Source organism: Eucyclogobius newberryi, unplaced genomic scaffold (assembly GCF_026437365.1).
Source record: "Eucyclogobius newberryi isolate DKJ021-1_F unplaced genomic scaffold, fEucNew1.0.hap1 SCAF_9, whole genome shotgun sequence".
In the NCBI taxonomy this organism is placed as follows: Eukaryota; Metazoa; Chordata; class Actinopteri; order Gobiiformes; family Gobiidae; genus Eucyclogobius; species Eucyclogobius newberryi.
In genome coordinates, this window is record NW_027316532.1 from 4931399 (window position 1) to 4957953 (window position 26555).

General features: G+C 40.7%; 1 protein-coding gene across 1 annotated transcript in view; it reads right to left on the reverse strand.

Annotated features, from left to right (window-relative positions):
- LOC140353432 (inactive N-acetylated-alpha-linked acidic dipeptidase-like protein 2) overlaps positions 1 to 26555 on the reverse strand; it is a 440212-nt gene that overhangs the window by 194423 nt on the left and 219234 nt on the right. Inside the window, exons 5-6 of the mRNA XM_072437992.1 lie at positions 24359 to 24629; positions 13262 to 13381 (exon numbers count right to left, since the gene is read on the reverse strand). Of these exons, the coding sequence (XP_072294093.1) occupies positions 13262 to 13381; positions 24359 to 24629 (391 nt within the window). The remainder of the gene's footprint in view (positions 1 to 13261; positions 13382 to 24358; positions 24630 to 26555) is intronic.

A 26555-nucleotide genomic window follows, 5' to 3' on the forward strand; every position in this document is an offset into this window, starting at 1 on the left:
TTCACTTTTCACGGTCTCGCTGCTTCGCGGATTTGCATCATGCATTGTGTTCTGCATTCTGATTGGCTAAACAGTCTCTCCACGTCTTCTCTACCTGTGTGTCAATAACGTTATGGATTAATATGTACACGTACGTAAAACCGCTTGCCAAATTGAAGTTTGCGAGGCCGGTGAGAGCGGCGCGTGAGCTTCAATGTTTTATGGAGTATTTCATTGTATAATAACTGTAAAAAAATAAAGGTTTCTACTTCACGGATTTCGCCTATCGCGGGTTCTTTTTGGAACGTCACCCCCGCGATAAACGAGGGTTCACTGTATAGCACATTCTAGTTTTAGTAATATAAGTGAGTATTGTTAAAATGATTAAAAGACTGTGGCTGCCAAGTGGCACATCACTATCATTGCTCATTAATATTAGAGTGAGATTAATGAGGCACTGTAAACTGTCAAAAATAAATTTGACTTTAACTTTGTATCAAGGACATCAAACTCCAAAAATGGAAACGAAAGATGATACCAGTGGACTGTCTTTTTGATTGCATAAAAAAAAAAAAAAAATTAAAGCTGCGGTAGCGGTGATGATGGCTCTCGCCTTCTTGCACGACCGCCTTCCCGCGCGACCGCCTTCCCGCGCGACCGCCTTCCCACACGACCGCCTTCCCGCACGACCGCCTTCCCGCCTGTCCATGTTTTCTGCTGCGTTTTGCGGCATACCAAACGAAGCTCAGTAATTCACCGTTGATGATTGTGTAGTTTGCGATTCAAATAGTAGTTTGTCCTGACAAATTGCAAGATTGTGCTGAACGCAGACCTGAGCAGGGAGAAAGTGAGAGAGCCTCGGTGACCCGTGACTTTTCATTGATGTTCAGGGGGTCAAAAATACCCAAGTTGTGGCAGAAAGAATAAAGTCTAAGGCAGGGGTCCCCAACCACCGGGCCGGGGACCGGTACCGGTCCGCAACGCGTTTGCTACTGGGCCGGAAATAATGTATCAGTGACAGCATCTTCTCCGACGTAACTTTGGCCTGTCCCTCATGACACTAATAAGTTTGTCTGTGGATTTATCATGAAAAGCCTTATAGGAAATTGCCAATGAAATCCATTAAATATAATCCATCCATCCATTTTCTACCGCTTGTTCCCTTTCGGGGTCGCGGGTGACTGGAGCCTATCCCAGTGACTTCGGGCCTTAGGCGGGGTACATCCTGGACAGTGGCCAACTTGTCGCAGGCCATTAAATATAATGGCAAGTATATTATATCTCTGCTCTTGTCCTGCGTGATAACATAACTGATACGTGCATTATACATGATACGTCATTGCGGATGAGTCGCATCAAACACGCTGCTCAAAATTAGACCCACAAGACAGCGAAAATGAGTAAAAAACAAAAGTCTTTGGATAACATTTTTGCAAAGGGGAGAAGGCCAAGTGAGGAGCAGACGAGGAGCCAGCGAGGATTTTGGACACGTCTCCTGGGCCAGCATTCTGCAACTGCTACGCAATCATCTGTTTTTTTACTTTTACAAGAGTTTGAGCGCTACTTCCCGTGCGCAAAAGATCCGCGAACTGCGTGTCAATGGATCCACGACCCATTAAACCGGGCGAATCGAGCATGTGCAACAAGAGGATCAGCTGTTGGAGATTGAATGCAACAACTCTGCACATTGTGGATGAAAATCAAGCCAGAATACCCTGACATTGCCACAAGAGCACTAAAAACCTTATTACCATTTCCAACATCCTCTGTGTGAAGCGGGCTTTTCTGCAGTTACGGCAACAAGACAAAACTAAAAACACACTGCGGGGGTCATTGTTTCCATCACTTTAAGATGGGACCATCTCATTGCACAGAAACACACGCAGGGCCCCCACTGATTCAGCCTGTGGTGAGTTGTAATTTTCATGCACTTATTTTTGTCATATTTATGTGATGAGCTTCCACCAGTCAGAAGAACAGTGAGGACACGTGTAACTGTATGTTATGTTACTCCAATTCAGATTAAAGAATAATAATGTATTAAACTATGCTGGAATAAAGAATAATCATTTATTAAACTAAACTGCTAAAAGGAAACAGCATAAAACACAATCTGGACAGAGTCAATTGGAAACCTAAAATGGCGGCATTATACTGTGTTATACAAAATGGAGTCAGTGGAAAAGTTCTGTGCTTAGCAGACAGCGTGGGCGAGATGAGTCTTATGTCTTACAGGAGGAAGTGCAAGGAGGTGTGGCTCCAAGAAGACAAGACAGATCAACCTTCATTTGCATATTCATGTATCTGTGTTTGATATACTGGGTTTCTGAGGAAATGCGTTGTTCTTGGTTTGACCTGTGAAGGACCAGAACCCAGATCTGCTCTAGAATTGTACTGGTCAGGGAATAAATACTTTTACTTTAACTTCCTGATTCCTGGTGCTCTCTCCTCGATGCATGAACATGCATAGGATAGATTTAATATCCTTCAAGATCTTTTGGTATGGTGCACTTAATAATGTACAAACGCGTCTTTTGAGAACATTTCGCCTTCTGAGCTGAATCGAATGGAAGCCTAAGCCCCGCCCACTTCTGCGCAAGTTAACCTGATCGCGACATAAACTGGCACACCGGTCCGTGAAAATAAAACCTACATTATTTCGGTCCGTGGTGCAAAAAAGGTTGGGTTCTAAAGAATAAAGTTAAAAGAATTAAGTCTAAAGAATAAAGCCTAAAGAATAAAGTCTAAAGAATAATAATTCCAATGCGGCACAAGAGGAAATGTCCCATCAAAATAAAAGAGGAAGAGGAAGTGAAGGCATTCATTGCGCCTCTGCTGGCCAATTGTGAAAATACACAATATCTGCAATGCCATTTTTTCATGGCGTCTTGAGGAGAATATAATCCATGAGTTTCAAACAAATCAGACAATGTTGAGTTTTTCACACAATGGGTAGGGGGCGCTATAGAGTAAATTTGTTACATGGATATTAATCATTTCCAATTAGTCCATAAAAACGCATTAGTGAGTGAAAAATGAGCTCCGTAGATCAATTCCAATAGGAAATTCAGCCTTTTTCGAGGGCGTGAATATCAACATTCTTTTGAATATTTATTAAATTTCAATGTCTTTAGATGCAAAAGGTGTTGTTTTGAGCTCGATCGGACAAAAAACCTAGGACAAGTAAGATTTTGAAAAAAAAAAGTCAAGCGTGGCGGTGCCACTTTGAGTCGACATGGCTGACTTCCTGTTTATCATAGAGCGATGCTGCCAGGTGCGTTTTACTCCTCAAAGGTCAGAGGTCAAAGGTAGCTCTATCACTGTCCCAAGTCTCATGTGCCTAGGCCAAAGATTAAGAGTTTCATGTTTTTTCTTTTTTTAACTAGTCGGCACTGTTGCGACGGGCGTTCTCGCAACCTCCATTTTATTGGAGTTCGGGCCGAGCCGATCGCGTCTATGTCCCCATGTGTGACCTATGACCCCATGTGGGACATTCATCAATGTTAGGGGGTCAAAAATGCCCGAGTTGTGGCAAAATTTTCCCATGCAAAACAATAATAAGAAACCTGGCAAGAACAATGTCTCCATTCCATTCTGGAAGGCTCGAGCCAATAATGTAGTAATAACAAAGAAATGGGTGACAGAGACGGAACCAATGTTCAAGGACTGGACTGAAATAATAAAATAAAATAATAAATATGTGCTGAACCTGCCTTGGATTGAGTGTAAATCCAGCACATTGGGATTTACAAACTCAAAAGCGTACATTTTGCATGATATGTCATTTAAAATAATGTATATAGATTTGGTTGTCTCCACATGGAGCTTGACTTATGTGCTATCCACTCGGCCAGTACTAAATCTTTCCTGATTTAATGTTGAAAATATTACGTCTAGATATATGCTTGAATAAATAAATAAATAAAGAATAAATAATCATAAATAAATAATATAAACTTGAATGATTCCATGGAGGTAGGAAGTTAAAACCATACTTGCATAGATAAATTCGTTGTATGTCACTGTGTGGAATACTATAACTAAATGAAAAAAAATATGCGTCTCCTCCAGGTTAAGTACAAGCAAGTATATAGAGTTTTGGGGTTTTTTGGTCTTTTTTTTTAGCTCGGCACTGTCCATTGAATCTGTGTCTGGTGAGCATGTATGGACTTCAAAACACACACAAAAGATTAGAAAGGTTTATATAATAATACGTAAAGTAAATCTAGGTGAATTCATAGTTGAAGCAAATTGAAACTGTTTAGTTCTCTGCAATGGCTGATGGAACTTGCACCATACAAAGGCGTGTCATATTTTTAGCCCCGGTGCAGCTATGACCTCTGTCTGAGCCGGTATATTGCTCCATATATCGACTGGATGTGTAACAATTGCGGTCATTCCTTCGTCACAACTGTCCTTTAAAACTAGGCCTCCTCAGACTGCAGCAGACACTAAAAAAGAAAAAAAAAACATACTACGACAATGGACCGCATCCCCCCATACGAGGTCTCAGCCATATTGAGACAAACTACGACACAAATGTGTTTCAAATCTAATTCTGTGGACAAATATAGACCCAGATCTCCAGGGCTTTTCACTGTGCATGAGAGATGCTTGGCTGCAGGTAATGTCTGCGTCCACAACCTACATGCATGAATGCAGATGGACTGAAATAAGAATGAAATGAACATGGCATTTATTTTGTTCACGTGTTGACTTTAAGAAACTGAAAACCATATCATAAAGAAATACTGTATATAATACTTATATTGCATTAAACCGAACAATATTAAATAAATGGTGTTTCCAGCTTCTTCCACTTATCCTGGAAGCAATATAATGTGTTGAAATCTAATCAACCATTTAAAAATGTATCCCTACAATTGAGCAGTATGCTGCTTTTAAGATAAGTTTGTTATCTTAAGTTTGGGAGCAGGACCACACCCCTTTCACGCCCCCCTTCTTGCGGCTACACTATTGAAGCATCCAGGTCACACACATCAGCATTCGTGACTTTGTGCCCCATTCTACCAAAACACCACCACCCATTTCTGCTACTGCCACGTTTAGTAGTTAAAGCTGAGTGAGTGACTTCTGGAGTTTCATATCAGGCATGTTCACAAAGCACATGCTCCCATGGGGACAAACCACAGGGTTCTTGCACATGTCATTCTGCTTTCCCAGCATGCACCACCAAACTCACCACTGACATTGATGGTGGCAGGGAATTTGTACTGGAACGAATGGTGTCGGAAGCAATTATTACATTTTATTGTCCTTTCAGAGTTTGTGGATTATTGCGCACTGGGGTATACAAACTATCATGTAGAGAAGAAACACAGAGCTTTTTAGAGTATTGACAAAGTTCCAGCTTGACGAGAAAGTGGATTTCTGCAACTAAACGGACTGTAGTGAGTCAAGAGTTACATTAATGAAGGTACAAATGTATTTTACTTTGGGGAATGATTTACAGATCTCATAACAATTGAAAATCTTCAATAAAATTGGGAGTTCACTTTTCTATGAATTAAGCAAGAAAGACAAATTTAAAGACAAACTATCACAAATTATTTTTAAAAAACACTGTTTACATACTTGACAGTTCAATAATGTTTATTACTGACATGAGTGAATTCGCCTGCATGTTGTCATTTACAACAACTTCAAATTAGAACAAAATTTGTTCACTATTTTATCAAGATCAACATCATTTTTATAATCAATATAGTCAACAATGCACAGGATTTTATAATAACGTGTATTTCTCACAAACATCTCCAGAGACACATTTTGATGATATTAGAAGGTGGAAGTTAATCATATGTCTAGCTTTTGCTGATTTAGGATGCAATCTCTGCAATAAACTCTTTAAAAGCACACTCGGACCAGGTAAGAGTCGCTAATGTTTTAATCTGATTCGATTTTAAGATGCATTGTTATTAACGGATTAATTTAATGACAAATATGTACTAAAAAAGTCACATTACAAGCTTGATCCCATTCATTATCGCAGTTTCGTCCCTGCTGTAATGGCGTCCTCTACAAATGTAGTCAAATGGGTGCAGGAGCTCTATAGAACTTGACAAAGATGACATCTCCAATCTCTCCAAATCATCTGTGTCCATATATCTTCATGAACTGCCTCGTAAAGATCGGAAGCTGGCGATAATAAGATAAATTCCGGTTATATCTGATATGGATGGGTAAATGTGACAACACAATGTGGTTGATGCGGTCCTACATTGAGATTTATGGACAGAGCCAGCGTCTTAATAGAAACGAATAGCTTAAGAATGCGCCATATACTTGTCTTACATGATATTGACAGATTGTAATAAAAATTGTACTGGCAGTTTTGGATCAACACGCAAGAAGACCAGCTGGAAGGTCCATGGTTAAACTTCCAGACGTGTGACAGATTGGATGTGTTGACTTTGTAGACATTTTGGTTGACTTTGTGCTCATTTCAGGTCAATCAGAGACATGGGTGACCATTTCCACAGAAACGTCTTCACAATTCAAAGAAAAAAGCATTCGACCTCTTTGCTATGAGGCGAGTCTAGCATTAACTGATCAAATACAACTTTCGAACATGTTGAGTGAATGTGTCATGTACAGTTGGAGTTTAATGGTTGCTATGAACACTATAACTATTAACTTTTACTCATCCAACTCGGTTCAGTACTGTAATTCTCACATAATCTCGATTGATACCTTTCAAGTAACGTCATATTTAGCACTTGGGGGACAGCACAATCATTGTTTCTTTAGACACATCGTACTGCTAGGGTTGCAGTAGTTCAGTTGTTTAGTAATTTAGTCGACCAATACACATTTTGGTAGACTAAATCACCATCTAAGTAATTATATTATTTAGATTTGTCAACAAATTGCTCAGCAGATAATGTATTTAATCGACTAAGGATTTCTTTAGTTGACTTCAGCCTCAAGTGCTACTATCCTGATAACACCGAACAGGGCTCCCTTTGGCCGTGTTTCTTTGTCCAACAGTGGAACTAAAAGTGACTGTTCTGTCCATAACATGTTCTGTGTGTGGCAACATCGTGTAAGACAGAAGCATGGCAATCCCACCTGGACAGAAGACCTTTTTGATCATCAACAGTCAGGATTCCACATACCGTTTGGTCTTAAGTTGCTCTATCCAGGGGTAGGCTGTTATTTTAGATGTTGGATCAGGTTTGACTTGGGCTCCCTGCCCCAAATGTCCCACTCTCCTCAGCTTCTGCAACAGCTGCAGAACAATGCAGTTGGACTGGACTCATGGGCCCAAGCAGGGGAGGAGCGGACCTAACCATCATGAGGGAAATACACACACACTAAAGCACGGGTGTCCAAACATTTTTCACAGAGCGCCACAAACAACCCGACAATGAAGTGCACTATTCGAAATTTTGCATTCCACAAAGTTTCCATACGCCTCCACACCTTTAATAAGACTTGGAACATGAATATTAGGTTGGTATAACATAAATATGCTTATTTGCTTATATTATATGCTTTTTTTTTCCAATTTTACAGTAAAAAGTTCTACTTTTTGTTGTTTGGGCCAACTAATCAGGACAAAGCCAACAAACATTGGTCTGAGGGCCGCATTTGGTCCCCAGGCCACAGTTTGGAATACAAACATACAGTGAGGGTCCCATACACTGTAATGTAAACTTATTGGCCCATTTGCAGAGCTGTTATGATCTTTTTGGGGCCTTGTCAGTCCTGGGTCCTGAGAATCTTCATAGCCTTTTGCCACAACTGTTGAAATCCATATATATATATAATTGCATAAACTTGCATAAACATCTGATAAACCACCATCTTCAAAAAGCAACTCACAGCTTCCAAATAAAACAGCATTTCGATCTCCTGGAATATGCATTATATAAATTGTGTGTACATAGTAAGCCTATTTTCATTTTTATCCAATAGTAGATAATACATTATTTTTCTTTATTGCATGCCCTTTATTTTATATATGTTGTGTTATCATTGTTCATTGTTTTATGTTGCACCAAATCACCAAAGCAAGTTCCTATGTTTGTGTATTTTGTTCATTGGCAAAAAACCTTTTCTGATTCTGATGCCACAAACTGAAATAGCAATCCCAGACTGGCTTTCCGCAATAAAGCCAGAGCCCAAACTGCTCCAAAAACTGCCACTGCCAAATCCAAAAGCCGGTTTTTGATCCCATCCCTGCTGGACTTTCCTGCTTCCTGTTTTCGAGCTGATTACCAGTCACGTCGACAGATTCGTCCCAGGATTCCAGGGTCGGCAGTTCAACTCCTGCTCTTGACTTTAACATTGTTGTCTGACTCTTGTCTGTGTATGCCGGTGTGTGACTGAGTGTGAACGGATGAGTGGTTCCTTGATGTCAAACGCTTGGAGTGCCGTGAAGGTAGAAATGCGCTTTATAAGTGTAAAAAAATTAAAATAAATGATTTGATTAAAAAGTAGCTCACTCATGGTAAAGGGGTACTTTTGATCTTTGACAAGTGGTATTTCTCACTGCTTTAATAATGCAGTGCAGAGCAGATTACACAGGTAACTGTGTAATAGAGTTTCCTTTTGCCATTTGCCTTACATAAAAAGCTCTGGACAGGAAACTAAGCACATGCTCGCTATTACCTGCAAGTAGGGCGCTGCTGATTAAAGCGCAGCTGAAATCCATTTCTACCCAATGGATACGGTTTGATGTCTATGATGATAGTTTCCTTTGAAATAACATTAACCGTGCAGCCTGGTGGCCGAGTGGTAAAGATGGCAGCACATATGCTAGGCTCCATAGCAGTTTGAATCCTGGCTACGATAATTTACTCCATGTCCTCCCTTATCTTTTCCCTATTTCAGGCTAAAACGGTCCTGTCTAATAAAGCCTTTGGGAAAAAAATAAACTACATTAGACAGTGGTTTGTAGACGGTGTGGTGTGTGTTGTTGATAAAAGCATAATAACGAGCGTATTTTTAACCACATACTTTTTTTACAGTCAGAAGTTGAACCTTTTTCCTTAATTTTTTCCTACAATTTCTTGAGTAATGTTCCCAATGGAATCTCCTGCAACAGTTTGTAGTGTAAATTGCTGACACCTCTATGACAGATTTGACAATTGACTCAAAATGCATTTCTGCTCTTCCTTTAATGTTATTTTAATGCTATTTTTTCTTAAATAAACCTTGGTTTGTGGGCATATTTACGTTAAAGTGATACCAGATAGTTTATGCCTATAGGTCTCACAGGGTATTCAACAATGTTAAGACATTTATGTGAATATCTCATGCCTTTTTGTGTCAATTTCACTTCTGAAAGAAAAAACAGCAAACAAACAAACAAACAAACAAACAAACAAACAAACACACAAACAGAAAATCATTTGGGCAGCACTATTCAAATGTCTATAGATCTGAGAGTTTTGCACTTAATGCATTTGAAGTTGAACATTTGTTCATATTAGTGAGATTCAATCTGAGCACGGGCAGCGCTTTGGTCGCATGTCTATTTGGGGGCAGCAGTGAGTGAGAGGTCAGAGCAATTGTTCACCAAAGAAAAGGTTGAAGGAGGCAGGACACTTCACCCATCTTACCCATGTGGTGTGCCCTCTTTATTAAGAGGGTTTTATATTTTTATTTTGTTATTTTTTTAGAGAAGGCTGTTGTAATATGGCTCTACTTTCATTTGCTTAGACTGAAAATAGTTTGTGTGCATAACAATGAGATGATTGACTTATTCTTCATACATCCCTAAAAAAAACACAACTGCACTATTTAGATAGTGTGTGTCAAGTCTAAGTTCAATTTAGTTTCTTTCTCTCACACATTCCAGACAAAACATTGGTTATTACAGAAGAGCATTAAAAGTCCAAAAGCATGTTTGCATAATAATTAAGGTGTGTGTTTTGTAGGGTGAAAATAATGTGGTTATTCCGTAGAATGCACAGATCAGTCTTAGATTTTCCAGTTTTATTAAAAGTATTTTGTTAGAGTCAAATGTATCCTTCACGGGTCCAACTGACAGTCAAGTCAAAGGCAGGACTTTTCCAATCAAAATGCAATTGTGACGCTTGAACACGATGTTACGCCACACATTGTTCACTTTAATTTTAATATTATCCCATCACATTTGCTCACAAGTGTCATTTCACCCTGTGTTTCTCATGTGCGTGTGACTATCACTGCTTCAAACTCCCGGGACGGAGTCAGCTCCCACTTTAAAGCACTGCCCCAGCTCAAGTTATTCATTCAAGGTTTTTCCGAGGCCCTAACCCCTTGAATTAACGCAGCAGAACATGTGCAGAAATAAAGTTTAAAGGTCACACATGATTACATGATTACAACAGCACAAAGCAGTCGTATCCACAGTTTTAGAGTAGCCTACTTCAAAACAAGTTGAAGACTGGAAGCACTCTTAACTGTCAAAATGCGTAAGATACAGACAGGCAAGTTTAAATCTCAAGCATGTTCAAGCATTTTTTCTGATATTCGAGCACTTTCCCAAACTTGAAAACAACGTGGTAAAATTCAAACACTTTTAAGGATTACAAGCACGTGTACAAAAACCTTGAGTATCATTTAGAGCAGGTCTATTCAACTTTATTTTCCCATGGGCCAGATATTTCGGAGAGCCAAGGCCTCTGTAACAACATTATGTGTTGTACAAAATATCCTCAACTCTGTTTCAACTGCTAGATTGTATTTTTGTGAGAAATAACATACAGAACGGCTTTACCAACATTGCTTTGCAAAATTGTCCATCCAGTACTGAACTAAAATTAAACTAGGACTAGACTAGTACCAACCAAGTCTGAACCAGGACTGACCCTGAATCAAAACAGGTCCAAACAACCCAGAATTAAACTAGTAAACACGATTTTAACATTATTTTCTAATACTAATGGATAATGTGTTGTGGGCCGGATTAAATCGCTTGGAGGGCCTGATTGTTGAATAGCCCTGATTTAGTGTGTCAACAAAAAGGCTCTATAAAACCAAAAACTCATGCGTTACCTCAATCTGTAAATAGGTATACTTCACTTATCCTTCAATATAAATGAATGCATCTATAATCTATCACGTGGCCGTCTCTTTCTCCTTTTCAAAAACCAGACTCCTCATCCATCACTCGCTCTCACACACACATTATGATGCATGCGTTTTCCTATTCTTCCAAACTGTGGGCAGGAGGTGGAAATGGGGCCCCGGCCTGTTGCTTGGGGCCTCCCTGGCGAGCCTTGTGCTTCTTTAACTTAATGGGTTTTTAAGAGTGTGCCGTGTTAATATAAGTGCTATATACTGACCCCGCGTCTCCCCGCCTTCACCTCCATTCGCGCATGTTCAGCCTCATTAGCCCGCTATTTATCACTAAGCTCATATGCACAGGCTAATAGCATGAGGAAACCGCTCCGGCAGAAATCACTGAATCATTCACTCAAGCTATTTCTGGAAGGCATTTATCAAACTGCTCAAGATGGAGCTGTAAAACCATGGGAGTCTTCAGTGTTGACATACATGAGGTACGATATCAACTTGGTTTGCAAAATCCACTCGGGTGCGCTAAACGTACCATTTTGATTATGTAATGTCAGTTTTTATGTTAAAAGGTTTAGAGCAGTGCTTAATTTGTAAATCTACAGTGACGGGAACAGACGAAAAGGGGGTCTGGGGGTCTTCTCCTGGAAAACTGAAAAAAATGAAGGTCAAATGGATTATTTTGGTGTATTTTATCAGTTATGGAGGGGACTTTGGGGGAACCAAATTTGAAATATTACTGGACATTTAGGTAAAACGTAACAAAGTACATGAATGTGCTCTACCAAGTACATTCAGAGACAAGGAAATAGGCCTGATCTAAATGACACGACAGCTCATACTATAATGAGCCTAGCACCATGAGAGCTGGATATGAGAGAATGTGATGAGGAGGTAGGTGACTAGTGAAAGGCCACACTGGAGGGACAACAGACCATTTTAATGAGAAGATTCCATGTCCTGTATTCTGGTGATATTTTAACAATTATAGAGGTAAATTATGGAAAAGTATTTGCACATTTAGGTAAAAACTCCTCTCCTGTTACATTATTACACCATCCTACTGGTCACACTGCTGCAGTGCACAGGGTGATAGTCTCATTGAAGAATGAATATTAGGCCCACCAACTTATGATAGCGCTTCATTAATATGGTGTGAGAGCGTTTAACGTGTTGTTATGCACATTAAAGACAGTGACAGTGAATATCTCATAGATTGTGTGTCACTTGCTGCCCTCCTGAGGGAGAGAGTGCGTCACGATGATGACATCGTTTTGGGAATTCAAATTAAAAAATAAATAAATAAATAAACAAAGCAGAGGCAGTCTGCTCTGACATTAGAGCTCTGACATTAGAGCTCTGACATTAGAGCTCTGACATTAGAGCTCTGACATTAGAGCTCTGACATTAGAGCTCTGACATTAGAGCTCTGACATTAGAGCTCTGATATTAGAGCTCTGATATTAGAGCTCTTCCACAGACATCGCCACATGTGTTTGAGCTCAGCTCAAGCAGTGAGTTTGGATTGGGCACATGTAGTGATACTGTCCAAACGGTTTGATCACTGTCGTGATCAAATCAGTCACAGCTGCGTAATAGAAGAACCTGGGTAACATTAAATAAACCAATATTATACATTTTGTGCAGAGTGTTAGTTGCAGTACAAGCACACTTAAGTATTTACATGATGCTTTAGTGCTGTATGTGCTGTTGTCAGAAGCATACTCTCCCTCGCTACCTTTTTGGACTATTTGCGTCTTCTCCTCGCTCCTCTCCTAAAACCCTGTGCAGACACCAGACACTTTCATTAATGTGTTTTTTACCCTCCCATCGTGCTATCCACTTTATTAATTTGGGTCGTTTAATGTTTTGACTTGAGAGAAAAGCAGAGCTTCGCGGAGGTGAAGGAGCTCAGCGAGCTGGGAAAGATGCACCGAGTGCGTAATGTGGCAGCGACACCAGAGAAGTGGAGCGTCCAGAAATGAGTTCCCTCCGCAGGGTGGCTGGGCGCTCCCTTAGAGATAGGGTGAGGAGCTCAGACACACAGGAGTAACTCGCAGTAGAGCGAGCTGAGGTGGCTCGGGCATCTGTTCCGGATGCCTCCTGGTCTCCATACTCTACATTAAAGGGGTACTGCCCCTGCTCAATTAAAGTTACAAGTAATCAAATCCAATCAAATAGACGCTGAATCCTACCCACTAGGATATTTTGCAAACTTGTGAGTACATTTGAGAACCTGGACATGTCTTACCTTGTAGAGCAGAGGTGCGCGGCCCAGCTTCATGACAGCAATCTGATTGGTTAAATTCCTGTTCAATCTGACCCTCCTCAGATCCTCCAGACTGCCATACTGGACGTCCACCACTTCACCCTAGAAATACAACAACAAAAAAGTGAAAATGTCAAGCAAGTTACTTGTACTGGTTCTGGTCAGGACCCGAGCAGCAGCGTTCTGGATGTACTGCAGCTGTTTTACAGCTCGTTTTGAGAGACCAGTGAGCGGCCGTTACAGTCTAATCTACTGGAGACAAACGCATGGATAAGTCTCTCCAAGTCTGGTTTAGCCACTATATTTTTGATTTTGGCAATGTTTTTTAAAATCTGCTGCTGTTGTTGATCTGATGTGGCTGTTAAAATTAAAGTCTGAGTCCATTATTACCCCCAGATTTCCAACTTGGTTTGTAGGTTTTAGAGTGAGACTCTGGAGGTGACGCTAACACTTTCTCTTTGTTTCTGTGACAAAAACGATTATTTCAGTCTTGTCTGAGTTCAGCTGGAGAAAGTTGTTTTGCCTCCACAAACTGATCAGTTGGATGCAGTGACAGAGTGAATCCACTGGTCCATAGTCACCTGCCGATAGTGAAACATAGATCTGATTGTCGTTTGCATAATTGTGATAGGATGCATTATTGCAGCGTAATAAACCATGACATATGAAGATTACCGGTATATACTATAATCAGAAACAGGTCCATTAACTTTCTCTGTAGAGCGTCGAACTGCACTCTCTTGTGTGTGTGTTTATAATGTAACCCACAACGTTGTGAGTGCAAATCTGGCTCCGACTTTGCTGCATGTCCGTCCCCGGTCTCATCCCCCGTTTCACTCATTTCCTGAACCGTCAGTCCTCTAATGCAAAACCATTATGGCTACTTTTTACTTTCTATATCTCCTTTAGACTTGTGTATAATGGCATGAGTGCAGTTCCTCACCACTATTACCGATATGGCGCACAGATATGTCTTCTTTATATGAAATCAGCATAATCCTCCAGTCAGCTCTTTCTCCACAGACGCGGCTATATATCAAGTACACACTGGACATATGTACTCCAATGGGTTCAGCTCACCACGGACCCGGAGCCGCCATTTGCATTTTAATAAGCAGATTTCCATAGAACTTCATTATACCCGAGAAATATTAACACACGGTATGATTTATGTAGAGTTCCAGCTTTCTAAATACAACTAATCACCTTAATTACTCATCTTATATTTCACATAAATTAGCTGATTGGAGATTATGCAGCTTAAGGGACTTGTTCATTTAAGCTCATTCACTCAAACACTAGGCAAAGCAATGAATACATTCTAATTTTTAATGATGGAAAATTGGAACTGTGGATAATGCCATTTGATTTATAAATATTGTAAATATAATTAATGGGACATTTAGCGGCAGGGTGAAAACCTCAACAACACCAACTGGATTTGTGAACATTGTCAAAACAACTTGTCATTAATAAGTAAAGCTAATAAGAAAGAAATATTCATGAGGCAGTTGTTATTTCCAGTATGTGTATGGAATATGTTTGGTTAATTATATACTATACATATTTTGGGGCAAATGGTGTTCTCAAAAACAACCTTAGACACTATACATGACACGGGAAAAAACAAAAAAGAAGGGGTAGAAATGATGCGGGAAGAGATTATCAGATATAATGTATATATATATATATATATATATATATATATATATATATATATATATATATATATATATATATTATGTATATATGTGTATGTATGTATGTATTATGTATAAATGTGTATGCATATGTGTATGTATGTATGCGTTTTTCAGACTTCCTATAAGTGATCTGTTCTGTTCTTCTGTATCTACCTCTGTATCTACCTGCGTTGCACCAATGAAATTTCCCCATGTGGGACAATAAAGGAATATCTTATCTTATCTTATCTTATTATGTATATATGTATATGTATTATGCATATGTGTATGTATATGTATATATGTGTGTGTATGTATGTATGTATGTATATATATATATATATATATATATATATATATATATATATATATATATATATATATATATATATATATATATATATATACAATGACAATGGGTAGTGGTATATAATGATTACTATTTTAAAAAAATATGACCACATCTACGACAATATGGTAGCATAGTGATGATGGCAATAATTATAAAACACATTTTTACTTTGTTTGAAAGCACACACTCTCACTCTCACACTCACACTCACACTCACACTCACACTCACACTCACACTCACACTCACACTCACACTCACACTCACACTCACACTCACACTCACACTCACACTCACACTCACACTCACACTCACACTCACACACACACACTCACACTCACACTCACACTCACACTCACACTCACACTCACACTCACACTCACACTCACACTCACACTCACACTCACACTCACACTCACACTCACACTCACACTCACACTCACACTCACACTCACACTCACACACACACACACACACACACACACACACACTCACACACACACACACTGCTCTGAAGTTTCTAGACTGCTGTCCCTCTATTTGTCTAATGTCTGTGTTGTTGTCTGTCTTTGTTCTTGTTGTCCTCACTATTGTCACTGTTTTGTATTTGTAAAAAAAAATACAAAAAGAAAACCTAATTAACTAATGTTTAAGTCTTTTATATTGCTTGTATTATTTTATTATTTTTATTTTAAAGATATATATTATTACCAATGGAGCCACTAATGCACTGAACATGATCTACGTTCAAGACAAATGCTGCGTGTGTTCACACTTTATACAATTTGGGACCAGACAAGAAAACTAGAACAGTTTTCCCTCGTGGTTTCAAGACTAAAGTGGGCTCAGAGCGAGACCAAACCAGGACAACTGTGAACGACTCAACAAGAGCTGTGACAAAATGTTTAATTTAATATATTTAATATTTAGCAGTTCTTCTAATTCATAGATTACCGGTAGTTGTTTGAAACACACGTGAATTATATGTTTTACTGAATTGGACCCAGATGAAGCTTAAGTGGCACAGCTTGAGGACATCTTGATATAGTTTATCTACAGACAAAATTCATCCATAACTGCTCCGTCTGCTCCATTTTCCCTCAGCAGATGCCAGTTTTTGAGCCTGGGTATAGTCATTGTTCTATGTTTTGAACCCTGAACACTGACAAAAGGTCTCACATAGGATCGATTGATAATTGATAAAACGGGCTCCGTGAGAAGGTCTGACTCGTCTTCAATAATCGTCTTGAAGAAGGCCCTTTGGGAAATGGGACATGTAAATTTGGGCCTCTGTTCATACATTCTGAACAATGACAGAGCTCTGTGAGAAAAGCCTGAACTTGAATCGGCCACCGCACTATGATGGACAGGAAGGGGCCATATTGGATTAGAATGGCGTTGCTACTTTTACTGTTGTTTTTGTTAAAGAAATGAGGTCAGGGCTTTGAACATAAGGCCCGGAGGCCAAATCAGGCCCTGCAAGTGATTCAATCCAGCCCACGAACCACCTTCCAAATATACAATATACATATAGATAACAATGTTTACTGGTTTCATTCTGGGTTTACACTAGTTTAGACCTAGTTTTGTCTGGGTTTAGTTCTTGCTTGATTCTCCTTTAGACCCGTTTTGATTCAGGTTAGTTCTGGCTCAGACCTGGTTTATGCAAGTCTAGTCCTATTGTTTATTCTTTATACGCTTATCAAATATTTTTCAAACACAGCGCAATTAAGTAATCACAATTAGTTATGATGGCTAAACATTTCAGTCAGAGGGAATTCAACTGCAAACGTCTCTGTAACAGTTCTGCAGACTCGGCTCAGACGGGAAGGGTTTTTCTCTTCATATTTCACCAATTTGACATTTAAGACTAATTTAAAGGATTTTACCCAATTCTTATGTCAAGTGTTAAGACCAATATATCGGTCAACAGATATATGGGTCTATCCCTAGTTCACTTCTTTCAACTCTAGACTCAATTCCTTAGTAATCGCACTCAAATCTCCTCATGAGAACGCAAATACAGCTTATTCCTCTGCCATCATCACACCTAAATATTTCATTAACACATTGTTCACGAGAAAAGTTGGGATATTTTTGGGAAGTAAATGAAGCTTAGCCTGGTTCAATAACATACAAAACAAGAAATAGGTCCAGCCAGGGTGGTTCTGCATCATTTAATCACCTTAAATCCGATAATCTCACTTTAGAAAATAGAACCACTACTTCTGGGGAATTGATTAAAAAAAAAAAAATATATATATGTATACTTATGCAGCTGCTGTATCTGTTCTGCTTATTTCCAGGTTCCACACACTACAGTAAGCACGTCACTAGAGCAGATAATGACCGCTTGCTGTTGCCCGCTCTTTGTGCAATAATGATGGAGCCTGTTTTATGTAGATCAGTTTTCTACAGGAAATCACAAAAGCTGGCGTAAACACATTGAGTGGTGTTAAGGTTGGTGTTATGTTTAAAGAAATAACAGCCAAAGGAAGTAAGGAAGGACGGAAGGAAGGGGGAAAAGCCACATTTTCAATCCTAAGTGACTCATCAAGAATCCTTTCAGAAGTACACACACAACCAACAGTCATGTGGGTTCAACACTCAACTTCATAGAAAAAGTACATGTACGTGAAGAATAACGCTGCTGTATGTATGCATTTTTAAAATATGGTTTCTCGGCTTGAAACGTGAAAATACACAAATAAACATAAATATATTAGATAAATTTGGTGGGTCGGTGGTTTGATCTGATCAATGCTGCCACTGACTGTTTACGAATAACTATAGTGTGTGAATGACATGCAACGTAAAGCAATCCGATGTTAACGGTGTTATGCCTTTTACTGTCATGAAAAACAGAGCTAAATCCATTTCAAATAGTTTGCATCGTAATTATTCATCTACATAGAAAATAATTGCTTTTATGTTTAGGGGGCAAAGAGCTGCTATGTTTAGGGGGCAAAGAGCTGCTATGTGAGCCGCTGACGTCACCCAATCTATGTGAAATATACTTTTAACCATGAGGCTGATCTAGGCAATTGACAAAAAACATATTTAGTAAGATAAGATAAGATACGCCTTTATTTGTCCACACAATGGGGAATATTCGGTGTTGCAACGCAAGTAGGTACAGAAGTAAAAGAACAGATAACTTACAGAAAGCTTTTAAAAAAAAACAAAAAAACACTCTTAATAGAAACATTCTGGTAATTCCAAGTTGTGGCTTTGTGAGACGTGGCTAAAGCTACAGCTAACAAGCAGTTTATCTACCCTTTTTTCCCCCCTACCCTTTAACTACTCTGTATACTGGGGTTTAACAATTCAAGTATTTGGGATGGATCATAAAGGTAGTAGTAGTAGTAGTAGTAGTAGTAGTAGTAGTAGTAGTAGTAGTAGTAGTAGTAGTAGTAGTAGTAGTAGTAGTAGTAGTAGTAGTAGTAGTTTGTGAGTTCGCTTGAGAGCACTGTGTGTGACTGTAATGAAATCTTCAGGTGAGATTGTGGTCCATACTGAGCATGTGCAGAACCTGCAGATGACATTTTGATGACATTAAGAGAAAGGTCAAAGAGACATCTCTGCATCCTGCTCCGACATACAGTTCATATTTAAAACACACAGCATGTGTTTGTGCAACCTCGTGCTTGTTGTCAACACAATGCTCCCAGCTCCAGAGGGGGAACCACACACAGCGGTCTCATTTTAACACTTAGACCTGCTTTTACAATATATCTGTATTAAGACAGATTTTATACCCGTAAAAATTGATTTGACTTTATTACATTCATTAATTCAAGTTAGGATCGGTCTCCAGGAAATTAATGTCAATGTAATATCTGAATACCAGGCAATCGACGGAAATAGGCAAAAAACAAATAATTGAATACATATAGAATACATATAATCCATTAGGTTAGTGATTTAGTGGAAACGTTCATAGTTGAAATAGAAATGATTTAAGACACTTTCGCAAACAAAGGTAAAAGTAGCACGTCCACCCTGTTTCGGTTTCCTTATAAGCATGTACACTCCTCACTTGCTTTATATTTATCTGCCTGTCTGTGGCTGTGACCGAATGCTGCTGCTCTGTAGGGACGCTCTCGCGCTCTGTGATGGATGACACCCACGGGTGCTGGGGTGGGTGCACCCCGAGGGTTCTCCACTCTCAGGACCAGGATGCTGTTGTGTATTTTTACTGAGCTCCCCTGACAACGTGGGTTACATCTGTGGCCATTTTTCAACTGATTTTTGAGCACTTTGGGGTTTAGTCATGCCCTCAAATTAAAGTGTGCTGTACGCAAAGAAATCTAGTTGTTGTAGAGGAAAAAGTTTTTACTTGAGAAAGAAATGTCTCAGCACAACATATATAACTTTTTGTGCTTAATTTTAGCTGTTAAATTGACTACCTTGCATTCATTTACAATTAAGATACAGTGGGTTGCAGAAGTGTTTGTAACCCTGGAACGTTTCCACATTTGATCACGTTGAATGGCACACGCAAAAAGAAGCCATTGTTGAAAAATAGCCATAAGACGTCCTGTTTGCATTACACCAGAAGTGGTCTGAAGAGAACACTTGACATTTTGGACTAAAAGTAAAATGCTATTTGTGGTGGAAAACGCGCTACATGACTCTGAACACCACAGCATCAGGCTGAGCTGATGGAAGATGGATGGAGCCAAATAAAGGGCAATGGAACAAAACTCGTTGGCATTGATAACGACTGAACATAGAGCCAGAGCTCTTCATGTATTAGAATGGCCCAGTCAAAGTCCAGACCTAAATCCAAGAGAGAATCAGTGGCAAAATTTGAAAACTGCTGTTCACAAACGCTCTCCATCAAATCTGACTGAACTTGAGCTGTTTTTCCAATGAGAATGGGCGAAAAAGGGGAGCAAAGCTGGTGGAGACATACAATAATACAATAAAAAAAAAAATACAATAATACCCTTATTTTGTTTAGTTGTTGCCTTAAATTAATTGTTTAAAAGGGTATTTTTGTATTGTTCGGTTGTATTTGCTCCTCACTCAGGGTGAGGTGCAACAGCTGGATCGTAATACCAACTGCTCTTACGGTCACAGGCTTTGAAGCTGCACTCACAAGACCATGTGTACACACAATAACTAACCAGGTACAGAGGGAAAAAAAACTTGCGCAGGGCTGTGGCAACTGGTGGAGAGAATCCAGAGCACTAGCAGCACCGCACTGCTCGCCATGCGGTCTGAGTTACTTTCTGAAGGATCTGGAATTCTTCCGGCCAACATAGTTTCCCTGCGTGCAGTATGAGCCCACAGGAACACAGGACGCGCTTGGAGTAGAGCCACTGCTCCTCCGGTTGAGCTGAAGTGGCTCGGGCCTCAAGGACAGGCTGGAGTGACTATGTTTCCCCAGAAAAGTGTGGAAAGGGAAGTCTGGGTTTCCCTGCTCAGACCTCTGCCTGAGGACAGTGAATGGATGATGGACTTCATGATAGAGAGGTTTACTGTTGCAAACAGCCAATTTGAATGTATTTGTGGATGTGAAATCTTTTTTTTGACTCAATGTCAAAAGTACAGAACAGTGGGTGGAGATACTAAACCGGATTACCTAAACATGCTTGAATCAATCACAATTTAACTTTTCCCTCATCATTATTACGTTTATAGAAGATCTTCTGCTGAGAGTGTTTTTCAGACTTCCTATAAGTGATCTGTTCTTTTCTTCTGTATCTACCTCTGTATCTACCTGCGTTGCAACAATGAAATTTCCCCATGTGTGACAATAAAGGAATATCTTATCTTATCTTAACTTATCTTACAAGCTAATGAGGAAAACTCCTTATAATGAGGTTAGAAGCTGCCAAAACACACAGACATCTTAGGTGATCCCTAATATATTTATATTATTTTGTGTGTACATTTATGCTGTTACTTTTACCACTACAGCTTAAGGTAAATGATGCCCGGAAATGATGGTACTTTTGTGTTAAGTACATATTTTTGACCATTTTGTCCCCTGTTGTCTCATGCTTTAAGGGTTAAACTCTGTAGTCAGTTTTTACAAATAGCCTCTTTCTGCAGAGCGCTGTGCACATGTGTCATTGCACCACTGCTGCTCCACAACAGCAGGACTTATTAGGCCAGTGTTGTCGGCCCGAGCCGGTGTCCATCCATCACACATGCCATCTTTAATTGTGCCAAAACTGTGGTTAGATTCAGTAAAGGGAGGCCGGGTTCAAAACAGCTACCAGAACTGGAGCTGAAAACTAATGTGCAGATGGGCGACTGTCACCCTCCAGTGGGAGACAGCTGTGTGGGGCGAGCCATCGAGGGGCGAGCCATCGGGGGGCGAGCCATCGGGGGGCGAGTCATCGGGGGGCGAGCCATCGGGGGGCGAGCCATCGGGGGGCGAGCCATCGGGGGGCGAGTCATCGGGGGGCGAGCCATTGAGGGGCGAGCCATCGAGGGGCGAGCCAGAGCCATCGAGGGGCGAACCATCGGGGGCGAGCCATCGGGGGGCGAGCCATCGAGGGGCGAGCCATCGAGGGGCGAGCCATCGGGGGGCAAGCCATCGGGGGGCGAGTCATCGGGGGGCGAGCCATCGAGGGGCGAGCCATCGAGGGGCGAGCCATCGGGGGGCGAGCCATCGGGGGGCGAGCCATCGGGGGGCGAGTCATCGGGGGGCGAGCCATCGAGGGGCGAGCCATCGAGGGGCGAGCCAGAGCCATCGAGGGGCGAACCATCGGGGGCGAGCCATCGGGGGGCGAGCCATCAAAGGGCGAGCCATCGAGGGGTGAGCCATCGAAGGGCGAGCCATCGAGGGGCGAGCAATCGAGGGGCGAGCCAACGAGGGGCGAGCCGGCGAGCCATCGAGGGGCGAGCCATCGGGGGGCGAGCCATCGAGGGGCGCGAGCCATCGAGGGGCGAACCATCGGGGGGCGAGCCATCGAGGGGCGCGAGCCATCGAGGGGCGAACCATCGGGAGCGAGCCATCGGGGGGCGAGCCATCAAAGGGCGAACCATCGAGGGGTGAGCCATCGAAGGGCGAGCCATCGAGGGGCAAGGGGGGAAAAAAACTCAACATCCTTCACTCTTTGGACTTAATGTGCATTACTTAACCTTTATGGTACCTGATTGTCTCCATGGTGATGTGGAATGTTCCTCAGTATGGCATTAAACTTATCTGTGTTGCATTTATTCAACTGCAAGTGTTTGTATTGCAAAGAAAAAAACATGAGTAAGCCCATCTCTCCACAGATCTAACCTATAACGTAGCTTCTTGTCTCCATGGAGATACACTAAATATGTTTAAGGTCATGCTGTGGAACATTCCAGGCAAAGAAATAACAAGTGCATGGAGAGCAAACAAAAGGATGTGGGCCTTTAAAGTTGCATAATGCACGTTTTAACATGTTTTATGTAAAAAGTAAATTAAAATATTTACTGAATTATTTTATTTATTTTTTGATAAACTGACATCTTAAAAAGAAACAAATAAAATATATAGCCAATTTATTGAACCAAATCAAAGAGTTTTCCTATCATACCATTGTACATATAGATGCACATAAACTTCCTTCAGTCTACTCCTTTTAGGCTCAGTACATATAATAATAATATGGTAATATTGTAATAATGTAATGTAAAAAAGCCCAAATAAACTAATGTAAACTAAAGCAATGTATTGTCTAAGGGCTCCCACATGCTCTAGCACTCGAGTTGAGTTGAATTCTACACAATATCTATATGTATCTGGGGAAATTCAGGACCCCAGAGCGCTGTGCATCTTCATCTTAAAGCCACAAACCACTCTATTGAAGACAGTGAAGGGAAGATTCTAAGCAGGAGAAAAGATGCTTTGAAAGAGGAGTTAAAGAGACAATCTTTGTTAAAAAGAGAATCCGTCCCTTAACATTTCGACGGTCGTATATAATTGTGTCTTGAAACCCTAGAGCGGTAGATGTCCAGGGCATTCTGATGCTAATCAGGTACTCAGTGAGGAGGGAGTGAAAGTCAGTTAACAATAGGATGTAGATTGCACATTACAGGGTGTTAGTATTTTTCAAGTGAAACCAAATACTTCCTGTAACAGGAGTGCCCGCCCGGAGTTCCCAGACTCGATTCGCAGATTGAGAATGACTCTTGGACGAGAGTCGAAATGTTTTGTTGAGTCCAGATGATGCAACTGAATCTCCTGGACAAAGGAGGGATTACACTGACATATCTGGGGAGGGCTCCTGGAAGAGGCACGGCAATCAAACAATACTGGAGCCTGACCTGATAATTCCCCCTCAAACCAAGCACTGGCCATATAACATTAAACAACACTGAAGTCCAACTACTGTTGTGATTTTGGGCATTACAAAAATACATTTAATTGAATTGAATCCATTGGTGCAATATTATCCCATTATGCAATTCACAGTATCATCTTTTTTGCAACACAATTGTAAATATACTACTTTTTCCTTTTTAAAATGCTTTGACAAGATTAACACAAGTAATCACTGTCTAGTTCATTGTTGCACTGAAAAGGAGCAAAAGATCATGGTCTATGTCTTTTAAATGTTACAGGAAAACAATACATTTAAGCAAAGAGGCTTGTAATTTGATATATTTTGACAGCCAACATCAATATCACTACGTGCACGTGTCCACCAGGATGTTAGAGAACTTACAGCTCCAGTTCAGAGCACCACGGTCAGCTCCATCGGGCCTGTTTTCCTCCTTCTCAAGACTACATTTTTACACATGTCAACCCCGGAACTACATTTGATTTGTGTGTCTTGATTTGACTCTGAAAGATCACAATAGCAAATGTGGAAAAGTGTACGTGTGGTGGTATTCCTGCTGCGTGAAACAGTGCAGTCCAATCACACGAGGAGCAGACGAGGAGAGAAACCCTACACGTGTTTGGACATTCACGCTCTTGTTTAACTTGCATGTAGAGTGGAACAAGAGTGGCCCGACAGACTGTGGGGGCGAAGATGAAACTAAACGTACTGACTTATGTGAATGAACAAATAACAGAAGACGCTGTGCGCTGATAGTATTCATCCGAGTACCTGCAGCGTGCCCACAGCCGAGTATGCTGCGTAGGAGTACTGATGATTGGACGGCTCGGTGTTGGCTCTGCTCTGATCACATGACTCCCCAGTGGGCAGGAAACACCGCAGACTCGAGTGATCTGTGATGGTGTTGGGGGTGGGGCCGGGTAAACTCATCAGGGCTGTGCGATTGGACAGTTGGACGTCCGTCAAACCGAGCCCCACCCACTGACGATGCAGGTACCGAGCTCTGGCCTCTTCACTGGAGTCAGACTGGCTGGAGATGGACCTACGAGAAGAAAATACGTGTTCAACATTCAGGGCCATATTTTGTCCCTGATCTTGGCTTTGCTTTTCTCTCCATACAAACATTACACAAGTATTATTTCTCTATAGGTTTATTTGATCAAAGTGTCTGTCCTTGGTTAAAAGCTCAAACTCGGAAAGAATTAATGTAGTATAGTATTCATGTGCACCAGATAAGCTCAGCATTCACAACTCAAGGCAACTCATGAAGTCATCATAATTATGGTCTTGAAATGTAATGAAAAAGTATTTGCACAAATATGTTTTTCTTTGAGAATGAGGACACCACCCTGTACTTGAACGCCATACTGTGAAACATTGTAGACAAATCAGTGACATAAAACTGATTTTTATGTCACTGATTTGAAATGAAAATGAAATTTTTTTCATTTTGACCAATTTCCAAGCCTTTTGACCACAAATCCAAGGTAAATTTTGAGGTATTTGTTGGAGTAAAAAATAAATATAACCTATTTTAACTTACAGCATCAAGAGTTGACATTTGGTCAGTGCCTTCTGGCGTCAACATGTAACTTAAATGTACCCCCTTTGCATCCACACACAACACGAAGGGTTTCCCATGAATTCTACTAGAACTCCCATTGCAGCAATTAGTGACACGTTGAGCTGCTCTTACAACCACGTGGAAATGCACCTGTGTGTCCATAAAAGAGGCAAAGTGTTTTCCACCAATCACACGCACTCAGACTAACAGTCAGCGTTGGTTGGATTTAGTTGGCGCTGCTGTCATAAATCCACCTGTCCTCACATGAACTATTTTTCAGAGTGAGTTGCAAAATGAATGCATAAATGATACAATTCTTTCCTGTCTCCATTCACAAACCCGCCCACACTGAAGTGAATAGCTTGTCAGTCTGGTTCATAACTAGACAAACTGCATAAACTGATGCTTGCTTTGGTGTTTACTCTCATACTTTAAAAAGCTTTGCCAATAGAGCTGTCTGGACTGGACCACTTCATCAGCTTCGAACAACTACCACCGGGCTGAGAAAACGTTAGGGTTTGAAATGAAGTTGATGTCAATCCTGCTCTCAGAAAAAAATAAGAAAATCTCAAATTGAATCCTCACAAAACTAATTGTCAGAGAAAGGAAAGAAAAACAATCGTTATTCAACATCGTTCTTCTCAGTGCAACAGTAGATCCATGATCCATGATCCATGAGCCATGATCCATGATCCATGATCCATGATCCATGATCCATGATCCATGAGCCATGATCCATGATCCATGATCCATGATCCATGAGCCATGATCCATGATCCATGATCCATGAGCCATGATCCATGATCCATGAGCCATGAGCCATGAGCCATGATCCATGATCCATGATCCATGAGCCATGATCCATGATCCATGATCCATGATCCATGATCCATGATCCATGAGCCATGATCCATGATCCATGATCCATGAGCCATGAGCCATGATCCATGAGCCATGATCCATGATCCATGATCCATGATCCATGATCCATGATCCATGATCCATGATCCATGATCCATGAGCCATGAGCCATGAGCCATGATCCATGAGCCATGAGCCATGATCCATGATCCATGAGCCATGATCCATGATCCATGAGTCATGAGCCATGATCCATGATCCATGAGCCATGATCCATGATCCATGATCCATGATCCATGATCCATGAGCCATGAGCCATGAGCCATGAGCCATGAGCCATGATCCATGATCCATGATCCATGATCCATGAGCCATGATCCATGATCTCACTGTCTTTTAGTTTCCACTCATTTCAAGGCATAGCTCTTAGAAACATCCATATGCATTCTGAGCAGCCTAATTATTCACCATGATGAGTGTGTAAGTGCTTTTCACAACTTTAGAGCCCAAAGCAAAGTTTTGTCGTCACGGTAAAGCTAACAA